We start from the raw sequence: 12,664 nt of genomic DNA, 5'->3' as shown, positions 1-12,664 counted from the left end.
ACCCACTGAGCATTTCTACAACAAATGCTAAGAATAATGGCTCCTCCATTCCTCCCATAGTGTCTTCTCTGCACGCTTTATTTTTATCTATGATCTTTTCTGTTGCCCTATGAGGCTGAGGCATCACGGCCGCCCCGCATTAGCAGGTCAAGGTTTCTTCATGTTGAAGGGAAGTTATCCTTCTCACCATCAACTTAGTGCTTGCTCTGGGGGTTTCCAGCTCTTGGTTATGTAAAGCACCTTGAAGTGTTACTGACACTTCATAAATACAATTTAATTGATTTTCCAAAAATGTAAAGACTTAATAAGGCTTAGTTTGGGCTCTAACTCTATTAAGGTGTATAGCTGCTAACATGTTATGTACATTTCTGATTATACTGTGATACTTTCACTTCAGTGATGTGCTCCTTAGTTCAGTATTTTTAAAGCGTGGCTCCTCCCATTACTAGATACCAGGAAATAAAGTGCTTGTTATCTTCCTGGCAGTGTGAAACAAAGGTTCATAGGTCACGTGACCAAAGGAGTCAGTGTGCTTCCTTGTAGGAGACTTGCTTGGTCCAATCAGGAGTAAGGGGCCGGGCTCAGGAGCAGCACACATGAGTTGTCAAACAGGTTTGTCTTGTGCTGTTAAGTGGTTTCAAACACATTCTCCTCAACAAGACGCTACCGTGTGTTCGCTGGGCCGCAACAGGAGAGAGGTTCTGGAGCCCAGCGGGATCTGTCGAGGTGAGTTTCACTAGAAGGAAACGATAAAGACTGTCTTAACTAATCTCCTGCTTCATACAAACAGGCTCGAGCGTGTCAGGGCAAGACCAGTGCGTAGGCCTGAAGTCTCAGGTTGGGAATTTCCTCCCGCTTACCTGCCCTTTCTGTATGTCCCCTGCTTCCACGTTTGCTGTTTACTCCCAGCACAGGAACACGCCGGGGCCTGACTCATAAAACATTTACTGCCTCTGTTCTTGTTTGGCCGATCCACCTCCTGACATTCCTCTTTGGTTTGTAAGCCACCAAGGCCTTAATCGTGAGTTGCGCTGTCCTTTCTGGTGAAGGGAGATTGCGTTTGCTTTGGTAAACCCGAGGAGATCTGGAGTCTTCAAGGCAGGTGAGAGCGGACGCGCTGAAAGTTCCAGAGCTCTGTCAGCAGGAGTTTGGCCCGGCTCAGACTGGAATGGCAAATATGTCAAGAATTTGACTGTCAGACACAGACTGCTCGAGCGGCGTATTTCAAATAAGAACAGGGGGTCTTAATTATACACTGAGGCAAAGGAACGAAGTCAGACTTTGACCAGAGGTTTATAACCATGTGATAAGTTTGTTTTTTGACTTCATGTAACCCACCGAGACTTCAGCGAGGAGGCTGCTACAAATCCTGGCAACTGGCTGCTTTATTTAAAGATGCGGGATCATTGTTCCCATAGCAGCTGTTGGTGTGTGTGATCTGCTCTGTGTTGCCTCCAGACAATAGCTTGTTGACAGCTGTCCTGCTGCACCTCCCCATCACCCCTCACACACACACACACACAGTCCTCCGCTACTCTTTTCACAGCCCTTCTACTGACTGAAAATGAAGTGTCAGTTTTATTGTGTGTTTGTCTGGTGAGATGGATGACTGCGAGTAATTGTTTAAGTCCGACTGCGCTGGCGGCCAATGAACTAGTAGGAAGGAGAAGGCTTCGGGGCGAGCGATTGGCCGCTCTCTTATATGAATGGGGGGTTTATGGATGCAGGGTCTTTGTGGGGTTTTTCGAGGCACTAGAGTGTCTGAAAGAGAGATGTCTGCTCGTCTCTTGAGTTAAATGTTTTCTTTATGGACTGTTCTTCATTGAGCCGCTTCCTGCTCTGCTAAAACCATGCGCCTGTTTTCCACAGGAAGTCCGAATGTCAAGGACCTAGAGGTCAGCTGAGATGCTGAGCTTACATGCGTTCGGAGATGGAGCAGTGGTGGTCGTGAGACACACGTACCGAGGCACAGACAGAGGATAACGGCGAAGTGTTCCAGAAAAAACGCAGCAGAAGGACGAGTTCCACTGACAAAATGCCCATGGAGACACTGCAACACACGACGAGGCAACCGACAAGGCCGGCGGTTGCTACTGCACCCCCACGCTTGAAGCCCAAGGGTCCGGTGGGGCCGGACTTCTACCGGCAGAGCACGACAGCGGCAGGCCGGCCAAAGCAGAGCGCTGTGGAGAGGCTGGAGGCAGACAAGGCTAAATACGTCAAGAGCCAGGTGGCTCTGTCCAAGCAGCAGCCGGTCAGGCGTCCTGAAGCGAGGAAGCCTCCGGTAAACGCCGGCACACCTCTGCAGCCCACCAGGAAGACCCCGACCCAAACGAACACGAAGCAGGATGGAGTCCAGCTGGACTTGGAGCATCTCAGTAACCTCATCAGCAATGTGAGCGAGGGACCCCAGCCCAGTGCGGCTGTGAGATCAGAGGAAAGTAAAACCTCTGCTCCTCCTTCGCACAACTCTCCCTGCACGACTCCTGCAGGGGCACAGCAGAAAAAGGAGAGGCCATGTCCGCCTCCGCGTCCCGTGTTATCCACTGCCGCTAAGGTGAGATTAAAAGGTCTTGCCAAGGCAGAGGGTTCAGGCTCCCCTGGGTGCCCCACTGCCGGGACGGTACGCAGAGTGGACGTCATGCCTCAGGCCAGCCCTTCGAGGACCGCCGGCAGACCACCTCACAGCATCCGGCAGCCCCTCCAGCCTGTTCCTTTACATTCCCAGTTACTGCTCCGCCCGGCTGCTGCACACCTGCGACAGTTCTACACTAGAACAATGCCGGGGTCTTTCCCTCTGAAACCGGTTGTTGCGCCATCGAAACCTGAAAACCCTCCCTCCTCTCCGGCTGAATCCCCGCTCCCTACTTCACCTCCCCTCACCCTCCCTGCTCTTCCTCCCCCGTCCCCAGCAATAACCCGTCTGTCTTCCTCCAGCTCCAGGAAACGCCCCTCTTTGACCCGGTCTAAGTCAGACATGAGTGACCGGTTCTCCCGTGCAGGGACAGAGCTGGAACGCTTCTTCAACCTGTGCGGCCTGGACCCTGCAGACCTGCAGGAGCTGACTGGATCCAGCTCTGACATCGTGTCCCTGGCCCGGTTTCGCAGCGTGAGCGCTCCAGGGTCCGAGTGTGCGGGTTCTGGCAGGGAGGACGAAGACGATGAGGATGAGGCTGCTGGCAAAGCTGCAGATCGCGTTCCCTACGGCGTATCTGTCATCGAGAGAAATGCAAGAGTGATCAAGTGGCTGTACGGACTCAGGCAGGACAAGGACAATGCGACCAAGAGCACCAATTTATAGGGTGATCTTAAATAGATCTTTGAATCAGAAGTAAGTGTCCAAACTTCTCAACACAAACTTGGAACGTGCGTGAAGTCAACGGATCCCATTGTTTAACTGGAAATCTGTGACATGTGGATGAAGTTTGTCTGCCAAGTTCACTCTCAACTTGTTCTTTTTGTTTTGAATGTTTAAAACTTGGAAATACCATGTTTACCATGGAAATCTTTCTTTCTTTTATTATGTTGACTTTTGTTAATCTTAATACTGTCCTACTTTGAAGAGACATCAAGAAATCATCGTGCTGTAATTGGGTGGCATCAGAGACTAAACGGGGCAGTCGTCTAGTTGATGGGTTATAAAGACCTGCACCAAAGAAAAGACTTATTTCTTGCATCAGGTTGTTACTGTACACTCATCTGAAAATTCCATTACTGCAAATTTGTTAGGTTTATTACTACGGGTTTACAATTTCTAAACAAATTTCTGCAACTCAGCATATCTGTCAGTCAGTCAGTCAATGTGCATTGCCTTTTTTGTTTTGTTTTTTTGGACAAGGGAACATTTGATCCTCTATTCACTAAAATAAAATGAAAGAACTGACCTTTTGTTGTCATTTTATCATTTATTCATCATCTGTTACTGCTTATCCTCTAGAGGACTGAGGAGGGATGGAGCTTATCCCAGCTGTCATTCTTAGAGGCTGGACAGGTCTCTGGACTCATCAGTCCATCACTAACAGAAAGAAATTCTCACCTAACAACAATTTAGAGTAACTAATCTAATGAGCATGTGTTCGAACTGCAGGAAGAAGTCAGAGCAAAAGAGAAAGAGAGGAAAAACCCACCCAGACACGGAGACAAACTGCAGGCTCACAGCACAGTTGGGCCATGACTGGCCAACGCTAACGGATATGAACCCAGGACCTCCCTTCTCGGTGTGAAGTGTCAGTAGTTACCACTCCGACACTGACGACATTTTACCAGTTAATATATATCAACTAATATAGTAGGAGATAAGTGACTCTACTTGAAGCAAAGCTAAAACAAAGGCGACTCTTAACAAACCCTATAACCATAACCACTGAAATCCCAGAACAGAAAATCCCCACCAGTCGTTTAGGACACCTGGATGTCTGGTAAAATGTTTTATATATACCGTGACCTGGATGACGAGACCCTCCAGAGACGAATGGTTAATATTATGTAGGAATGTTACACCGATGGTCCACAAGAGGTCAGAGTGGTCCACGTTGCTTCCTCTTTTTTCTTCACTACCAACATCTGAAATGTCCTACAGGTCTAGAGTGTGAAGAAATCGTGACGTTTAATTACGCATGTTGAATTTCTTACTTTTCATTTCATCATGAGCAGAGAATTTAATTGTAGTTATCTGCATAGCACGCGTAGCCCTACAGCAGATAAAGTCACTTTAAACGAGTGTGGAATAAACTCTTTTTTTTTCAGAGAAAAATGAAGTGGTAATAAAATCAACAAACACATGAACCTGCTCATAAAAAATATGAGTCAGTGTTCCATCTAATCAGTCAGCGTTGACTAATGACTGTTGTCTAATGAGTCAGTGTTCTGTGTAGTTACATGTACCTACAGTTACTCAGGTCAAAGTTGACAGATATAACAAGAACGTTTTCCACATTTTATCAAAGGCTGCAGAGGTACAAGAAATCCTGCGTCGAATCCTCTCATGATGCAATAAGTTCAGCCAGCCTGGTTCTGATATAAGGGACGTCCTCATTATTCCATGCAGTATTGTAGCATCTTTAGTTGGGGGTGGGTTAGAGATTAAAGGCCTTGGGACCCGCCCAGTGTAGCAGTGTATGCAGTTTATGAGTCACTTTAAATTGTATAAGTTGGTGTCTAGAGCTTGGATGGCAGAGAGGCACGATTCCCAATTATCATCACTTATCGTGACACCAAGATCTTCCTCCCAAGCCTCGTTTAGAGTGAAATTTACTGTTCATTTATTTTTCTTGAGCCACTCCTCTCATTCTTAAAATATGAGCAGTGAATGAAACCCTCACATTCAAACACAAAGGAGCTGCTCTACCAGATTCCAGACGAGTAAGTCTTAAGTACGACTCTGTGTATGTGCGTGAGTGGAAGGTGCTATTGTCCGCGAATACGCACTGAGGTACACATGTGGCATTATTCTACCTGATGTTAAATAATGAGCTGTCTTAGGAAACTCACAAACCAAATACAGACATTAAACAATCAGTCATTAAAGCAGAATACTGACAGGAACGCCTGCGACGAAGATCAGCAGGAGGTAAGAAATATTTCTCCTGTAATTCTGCATTAATATTCAAGATCATTTTTGGTGTAGTTTATGAGAAACATCCTTCCTTAACTCCCAAAATGAGAAACAACCACCTTGTTTCATGTGTAATCATTTAGTTAAATTGAGTTATTTACATAGATTGTACAGGGCATTGTCGAATTTTCTTATCTGACATTCACACAGCCCTGTAACAGAGTTGCTTCACCGTCCTTTTTGCATCTATGTTTTGGACAATTTACCTGGTTTATCTTCTCATGGGTGGTTTTGTATAGATTATAGGTTTTTACTTACAACACAAGAGAAATAGTTTTCTCTGCTTTCCAAGTTTTCACTGAAGCGAGACAATGTCAGATACACAGAATGAGCTGAATGCTTTCTTCTCGTCTGCTCCCCTTTTTGCTCCTCGTAGGGGGTGAGGGGGATCCCTCTCTCCAGGAAGTTGTGTTATGCTGTGGGTGGGGTCCCGTATCAGATCACCACAGTGTCCATCGGCATCTCCCTGCAGATTTTCCTATTGGATGTTGTGCAGGTAATCTTTTTTTCCCCATCATTTCAACTTCAAGCTAAAATATACAACTGGTCTTTATTTAATTATTTTTCTAGTGGGTGCCCTTACGTGACAGTAACAATAACAGAATAACACTAAAAGATACATAAGATACATGGAATGAAATGCATGATTCACTAGTGCTTCACCCTGTTAAAGGTTGTTATGGCTGCAAGTACCAAAATTGTGCCACAGTGAATCTTTGCTCTACCTGAGCTCAGAGGGCAGGACAGTAATAAGGTGGTTAAGTGTCATGGCCTGTCCTGTTATAACTCTATCGATTTATTACTGAGTTCTGATAAGTTTGGGGCTGGAACACTTATTATCTTTACAGCTTTGCGGGTTATGAATTTGTCCTGGTTTGTAACAGAGAGTAGGTTGAAGGGACAGATGGACTTACTAGGAGGAGATGGGGACAACACAGAGTCCTTCCAGTTATTGAATGGCTTCTTCTAAATCTACAACAAAATTATCAAAGCTGAGTTTATTGTCCAGTGTGTCCACTCCAGCTGTTTCATTTCTGATGAGGATTGGATTGTGGGTACCTAATTCTTTTGTCATCCTGACACTGAGATGAAGCTGTTGATGGCCACACCACTGGGACAAGTGTGCAACCAGAACAGCTTCTGAGTGTTACTAAACTGTTCTACCAGATTGAGGCCTTCTATGTGTCCCTGATTTTATTCGTGAGTCGGGCCTGGGACGCTGTGACCGACCCTCTGCTCGGATATGTGGTGAGCCGCAGTAACTGGACGCCCGTCGGCAAACTCACGCCATGGTTTGTTTGGTGGAAACGCATGTCTGACACGCACTTCATCTTAAATTTAGCTACGATTCGTCCTCCGGCTCTGTATTCAGCAGAGCATTGATGTTTGTCTCATAGGCTGGTGATTTCCACCCCATTTGCTCTGCTGTCCTATCTGCTGCTGTGGTTTGTGCCGCGAGGCTCCATGTCTGAGGCCGCCAGCGTGCCGTGGTTCCTCGTGGCTGCCTGCCTGTTTGAGACCCTCATGAGCGTAAGTCATTTACACGGGCTTCTTAGCAGGGGCGTCACTAGGTTTTAACGACAGGGGAGGCTCAGGCCCCAGGAGATGCACAGGATGTGAGCGAACGTAGCGCGTGATTTCACACACAGCTAAGAAAGACTGAGAATTTATTTCAGCCTGTTTTTAAACACACTGCAACAAGAAACACACATTCCAAGAGTAACTATTAGTAATTATCAACCCAGAGGCATGGCTGTAACTCACAACACAATAATTGTTTGCTCTCAAATATTTTGAAGTTGCGCAGATTATATTACTAAAATGGTTGCACTTTCAAGCCCTGAAAAATATTACTTAATTACTTAAATTAAATTAATATTAATGAGTGGAATGGATTGAATGCACTATGAAGTGAGGGAAATGGACATATTTATCATTATATTTAAGTAATCATATATAATTATTTATCGAAGCTCATATTGTGGCCATTTTATATTGAATTTGTCAGCAGTTTTTCCAGAACCAAATTATTTGGGAGGAGCTTAAGGATATTTCAGGGCGCTGAAATTGGCCTAACGATGCCAGTACTTCTTACACATTTTGCTTGAAGGATTATATTTTAGTATTTCAATATTTCTTCACCTTATGCTTTATGTTTTAGGTATTGACATGTTTCAATGTAAAATTTAAAGAAAATATGATATAAATCGTTTACCTAAAGCAATGTCTACTTGGAGATCCTTGTCACCCTTTTATATGTGTCATTTCAGTCGCTGTTTGATGCCCAAAGAAGGAAAATGATCCAATGTTTCACCCCCCCCCCCAAAAAAACTTGTGGCCCTTTGGAGGGGCCAGACCCTCAGTTTAGAAACCAACAGACTAAATCAGTTTGTCTATAAAGTGATTAGAAGCATCAACAACATATAAACAACAATGACGAGACATTCATGTGGAAATGTTTTGAGTACTTCTTCCAGTATCTCTCTATCCCCCGTCCTCCATCTTGTGTGTCCTCCTTCGCAACAGCCGTCGTTCTTCATTTTTCCCGTGTCGCCATGGTGACAGAGTCTCCCGCTATCCTCGTGTCACTGTTTCTGCTAACATTTCGCTCCGAGCTGCGTCACCATGGCTACCGAGCGCCACGCGGCCCATGTGCTGGCAGCTTTGGCGTCATGTTTTCCCTCCTGTCGTCTGTGAACAGTGCTACAACGTCCCCTACCTCTCACTCAACATGTTCCTGGGGGGAGATCAGAGAGACAGAGACTCTGCCACCGCCTACAGTAAGAACTAACCACGCTCGACCCACGCCTCTGACCCGTCAGCAGCCAGTCTCTCTAAAGTCAGACCTCTCTGTCCGTCTTTGGCCAGGGATGAGCGTGGAGATGGTGGCGATGCTGCTGGCTTCAGTGATTCAGGGACAGGTCGTGGCTGTGTACAACACAGAGAAGCAGGAGTCCTGCCAGCAGCTGGACCAGGCCCATGAAACAGCGCAAAGCACGTCTTCACCACTCGCCGCTTCCCTTCAGGAAACGGTAGATACTGTCATCAAGTAAAAACATTTTAAGTGAAATAGGTTTTTTGAGCAACCAGGCAGCTTTACCTTGCCATTGTTCTCACACAGTCCCAGGGATATCCTGTTACCCTGTAATTTAGTGCTCTCAGCTCGACACAGCCATTGGTGTGTGTTTGACTACTTGTCTTACTCAGGTGGTGGGGTTTCTGGTTGTGGTCAAATTGAGGGAAACCAACGTCCATTTTAGTGGAAGAAAATAAAGGTTTCTGTTATGTAAGTTGTCAGGACAGTTCAGGATAAAGATAAATCTCCAGGAAACGAATGGAAGTCAGTGTTATTTCCTCCTAAGTTACAATAGAGTCCAGTAGAGGGTTTCGCTTAGCCAAGCAAAGAAGAAAAACTAGTTGAAACACTGAAACAGCCGTCCTAGCTCTGTCCATGGACAAATGTTGCATCTTTTCTCCTGCTTTTTGTGCTAATGTGCTAACCCCGTCCAGCTTCTTATATTTGCTACAGATTCGCTCTCTGCAAGAAAGTGAGGACAAACATGTGGAAGTATAATCACTTTAGTATATCTGAAACCAAACTAAAACAAATACAACTCTAAAAGACTGAAGTTTTTTATGTGGGACATCTGTAACCGACATCAATCTGAACTCACATGACCAGGGTCTGTTAACAACCTGTTCTTTCAAAACACATTAACATGAATCCAACTAATTTTTTGTAAAGGGATAAGGTGTAGCTTAATATTAAATGCAAAATTATAACAATACTGTATATTTATAAATAGTACTAGGACAAGTTTTATATAGTTTTATAAGTCATATAATTAGGGGGTCCCTTACTAATCTCTCCATCAGTTTGGGGGTCTTTGACCTGAAAAACGTTGAAGACCCCTGTTATATACCAAACAATGACGCAGCACAGACATGATCCTGCTAGTGTTGATTATAAAGCTCAGTTTGCTTTGATTCAACATGAAGTCAAAACAACACAGTGCAAGTTTTAGTCAAGAAAGCATTTGACTCGTGTCATTGTGTTGCGTTTATATCTAACAATTTCATGTGTGAATATCACCCACAGCAAAAGGCTTTCCTGACCTCGGCTCTGGTGATTGGTGCTTTGTTTTTCCTCTGCAGCCTGGTCCTGTTCCTCGGCGTGAAGGAGCAGCGGGGTGAGTCAGTCAGAAATGGCCAAACAACGAGAAATAGCACATGTATTTGCATTTAGGGGTTGATGTAAGTTGTAATTTATTTCAACAGCAATATCTAGTGCATGTTTCATTTATTTACAACCTTTATTTATACAGGGTGATCCGGTTAGAGAAACGTTTTGTGGCTACAACTGAATTTTGACCAAAGACAATTAAGCTCAAAGATGAAGAACAAATATTGTGCAATCCTCATGGATGCGATAAACCCAAGTAAATCTTATGGTCTACAATAAACTTTGTCCAAAGCAAGTACAACCCATCTGCTGGGGGCAGCTGTGCATACAGATGGTTCACAAATGTGCCAAAATATCCTGTTTGGAGAGCTTATTCCCTTACAACAGGCAACTACTAAACCTCTTCTGCTTACCTTTATTAAAACCAGTCTTGGGTAATGTTGTTCTGTTACAGCTTAGCTTAATGTGACTCTATAGACGCTATATTCCAATTCTTCGTACACCTCTGCTGAGAATAATAAAGCTTGCAGCTGCTCAGATATTACTATTTTGTGAATGTCAGTTTAAAGCAGAGAGTCTGAGAGAGAGGTTTGGTGTCTAGGAGGTTAAAACTTAAAAATCAAAATCAGGTCATTCAAGGGAGCAATATAACAAACCTAGTATTCCACTCTTGACCCCTTCATATTTATTTCTAGCCCCTATGTGCTCCGATGACAGTGTGCGACCCTCTTATGTGGCCTCGCTAAAGATGCTGATTTGCCACACTCCCTACCAGCGGCTGGTGCTCGGCTTCGTGTTCAGCACACTTGCTTTTCAGGTAGAGTTGGTCTGAGTTGTGTGGCTGTGCTGAATTCCCCTAAGCTCAGATGAAGCACTGAAAGATTCGTTATTTAACAACAATTCCAGTCCTTGCACTTTCTTAATGTTGCACTTATTAAAGTCACTCGTATCATTTCTTCTCCCTCCGTTTCATCTCAGATGTCCCTGGGTAATTTCGCGCTGTTCTGCAGTCATGCAGCTGGACTGGGAGCCAAGTTTCAGCACCTCCTGCTGGCTCTACTGGTAACATGCAACTAGACCGACTGCTTACCTAGAGCTCGTTGAGTCATTTCAGTTAAATGCCACCATTAATAGACAAGACTGAACTTGAATTTAATTTTTAATTATTTATTATTAAAATACCTCCACAGGTTTCTGCATCAATATCAGTCCCTCTCTGGCAAATAGTCCTTTTGAGAATTGGAAAAAAAACAACAGTGTTCATCGGACTGTCTGTAAGAAATCTGAAATATCTGGATAAGAGTATTTTTTTAAGCCTTGTATCTTCCCTGACCGGTCTGCTTTTATCTCCCTCAGCTCTACATCCCAGCTGCTGTCGTAGTTGCCTGTGTTCCCAGTAACTTTCCTGTCTTTATGACTATGTGCGTTCTGATGGGATTCAGCGTGGCGACCGTGTTCTTGCTACCCTGGTGAGTCAGCTCCCGGTTTGGACGTGAGGTTTGCACTTCTTTCCAGGAGCCCTGTCAGATTTAATCAGTGTCAGAAGTGAATGTGCCGCTCATGAATCATTCACATCGCTTTCACCTGACCCTGGCCAGTAAAGATTATTCCATCTGGTTTTCTTTGAGCGGTAAGTTCATGTGTAAGTTTTATGTGAGCATGTGCTGTATGTGCTACAGGTCAATGCTCCCAGATGTAGTGGATGACTTTGCCATGAAACATCCCTCCTGTAAAGACCTGGAGCCTGTGTTTTTTTCTGGCTATGCCTTCTGCAGTAAGCTGGCAGGGGGACTCTCTGTTGGAGTCTCAACCATGACACTGCAGTGAGTCAAGCGCCCGTCCGTCACTCAGTGTGTTTGTTGAGTGTATGCATCACATTTTGTGTTTTCTCGTCCTGCAGGCTTGTGGGCTACAAAGCAGGAGCGTGTAGCCATGGTGATGGAGTGGTGACGGCTCTGATTGTGCTGTTCTCACCAGTTCCCATCGCACTTCTGCTGATTGGGATGGTATTTTTTCACTCCTACCCGATCAACGAGAGGCAGAGCTCGCAGCTCCGGGACAAAATCCAGTAAAAGCCATTTCTGTGCTAATTTTTCTCTGAGGAGATTCACCATTTGTTCCAGACACGCCATCTTTAAAGGAGCTATAATGGAGAACAGTGTCATCTTAAGCCACATAAGCACTTTTACACAGCGAAAGCTAAAATCCCACAACACAACAGTCACAGTTACCTGTTTGTTTGTGCTCATAGTGATTGATTTAACTGCAAATATCTGACAAACATTTGCATATTCTCTGGGAGTGGGTAGAAAGCCACATAAAGCTAACAAGCTAAAGATATATCAGTCTTGTATTCGTAGAGTATATAAACCTGCTACTTTCTAAAGCTCTGAAACATTCTTTATGTTTAAATTGTTACCATTGCTGCTGCACTACTTAGATCTTAGTTTAGAGGCCAGAAACAGGAAACAGTTAGCCTGACTTTACTAGCATCTCTGAAGCTCACAAACATCTGCATACGCTATATATATATATATATATATATATATATATATATATATATATGTATATGTTTGGTAAGCCACACATAAGATAAATATCAATTTATCAGCCCATCAGGTCGATTGGGGTCAAAGTCGTGACCACACAGGCTGTTTTCTACATCCTGACAGACTATTGATGTCACATCCTTTTCTTTATAAAAAGGCAACCTTCAACAAACTGAGAAGTCAAACATTAACACGACACCTTCAAAACTAAAAGAAGATTCCAACGGTAACCTTTGTTTTTATTCTTCATTTAGACTTGAAGCTACATCATCATCATCATTGCCAGCCAACCCAAGAGAAGACACAGAGCTACCAATA

The 12,664-nt window shown here is 44.3% G+C and overlaps 2 protein-coding genes across 2 annotated transcripts; both read left to right on the top strand.

The window, feature by feature from the left end:
* Window positions 1–559: 559 nt before the first annotated feature.
* fam110a (family with sequence similarity 110 member A) lies at window positions 560–3,883 on the top strand. Its single transcript, XM_047580830.1, has 2 exons — window positions 560–726; window positions 1,870–3,883. The coding sequence occupies exon 2, from the start codon at window positions 2,036–2,038 to the stop codon at window positions 3,299–3,301; it is 1,266 nt and encodes a 421-aa protein (XP_047436786.1). The 5' UTR covers window positions 560–726; window positions 1,870–2,035; the 3' UTR covers window positions 3,302–3,883.
* A 1,077-nt stretch (window positions 3,884–4,960) lies between these two features.
* On the top strand, window positions 4,961–12,297 carry mfsd2al2 (major facilitator superfamily domain containing 2a-like 2). The gene is made up of 13 exons (XM_047603286.1): window positions 4,961–5,569; window positions 5,991–6,110; window positions 6,782–6,906; window positions 7,012–7,144; window positions 8,316–8,394; window positions 8,483–8,646; window positions 9,714–9,804; window positions 10,493–10,614; window positions 10,776–10,859; window positions 10,988–11,071; window positions 11,154–11,266; window positions 11,477–11,620; window positions 11,698–12,297. The coding sequence occupies exons 1-13, from the start codon at window positions 5,468–5,470 to the stop codon at window positions 11,867–11,869; spliced, it is 1,533 nt and encodes a 510-aa protein (XP_047459242.1). The 5' UTR covers window positions 4,961–5,467; the 3' UTR covers window positions 11,870–12,297.
* The last annotated feature ends 367 nt before the right edge of the window (window positions 12,298–12,664 follow it).

This window comes from Mugil cephalus, chromosome 1 (assembly GCF_022458985.1).
Source record: "Mugil cephalus isolate CIBA_MC_2020 chromosome 1, CIBA_Mcephalus_1.1, whole genome shotgun sequence".
In the NCBI taxonomy this organism is placed as follows: Eukaryota; Metazoa; Chordata; class Actinopteri; order Mugiliformes; family Mugilidae; genus Mugil; species Mugil cephalus.
The sequence above is the reverse complement of the archived record's forward strand: the minus strand, read 5'-3'. Positions and strand labels throughout refer to the sequence as shown.

Coding starts and splice junctions, on each gene's coding strand:
- fam110a (XM_047580830.1), top strand. CDS start 2,036: ATGCCCATGGAGACACTGCAACACACGACGAGGCAACCGACAAGGCCG.
- mfsd2al2 (XM_047603286.1), top strand. CDS start 5,468: ATGAGCTGTCTTAGGAAACTCACAAACCAAATACAGACATTAAACAAT. Junction 8,395..8,482: donor AGACTCTGCCACCGCCTACA/GTAAGAACTAAC, acceptor GTCTTTGGCCAG/GGATGAGCGTGGAGATGGTG. Junction 10,615..10,775: donor TCAGCACACTTGCTTTTCAG/GTAGAGTTGGTC, acceptor GTTTCATCTCAG/ATGTCCCTGGGTAATTTCGC.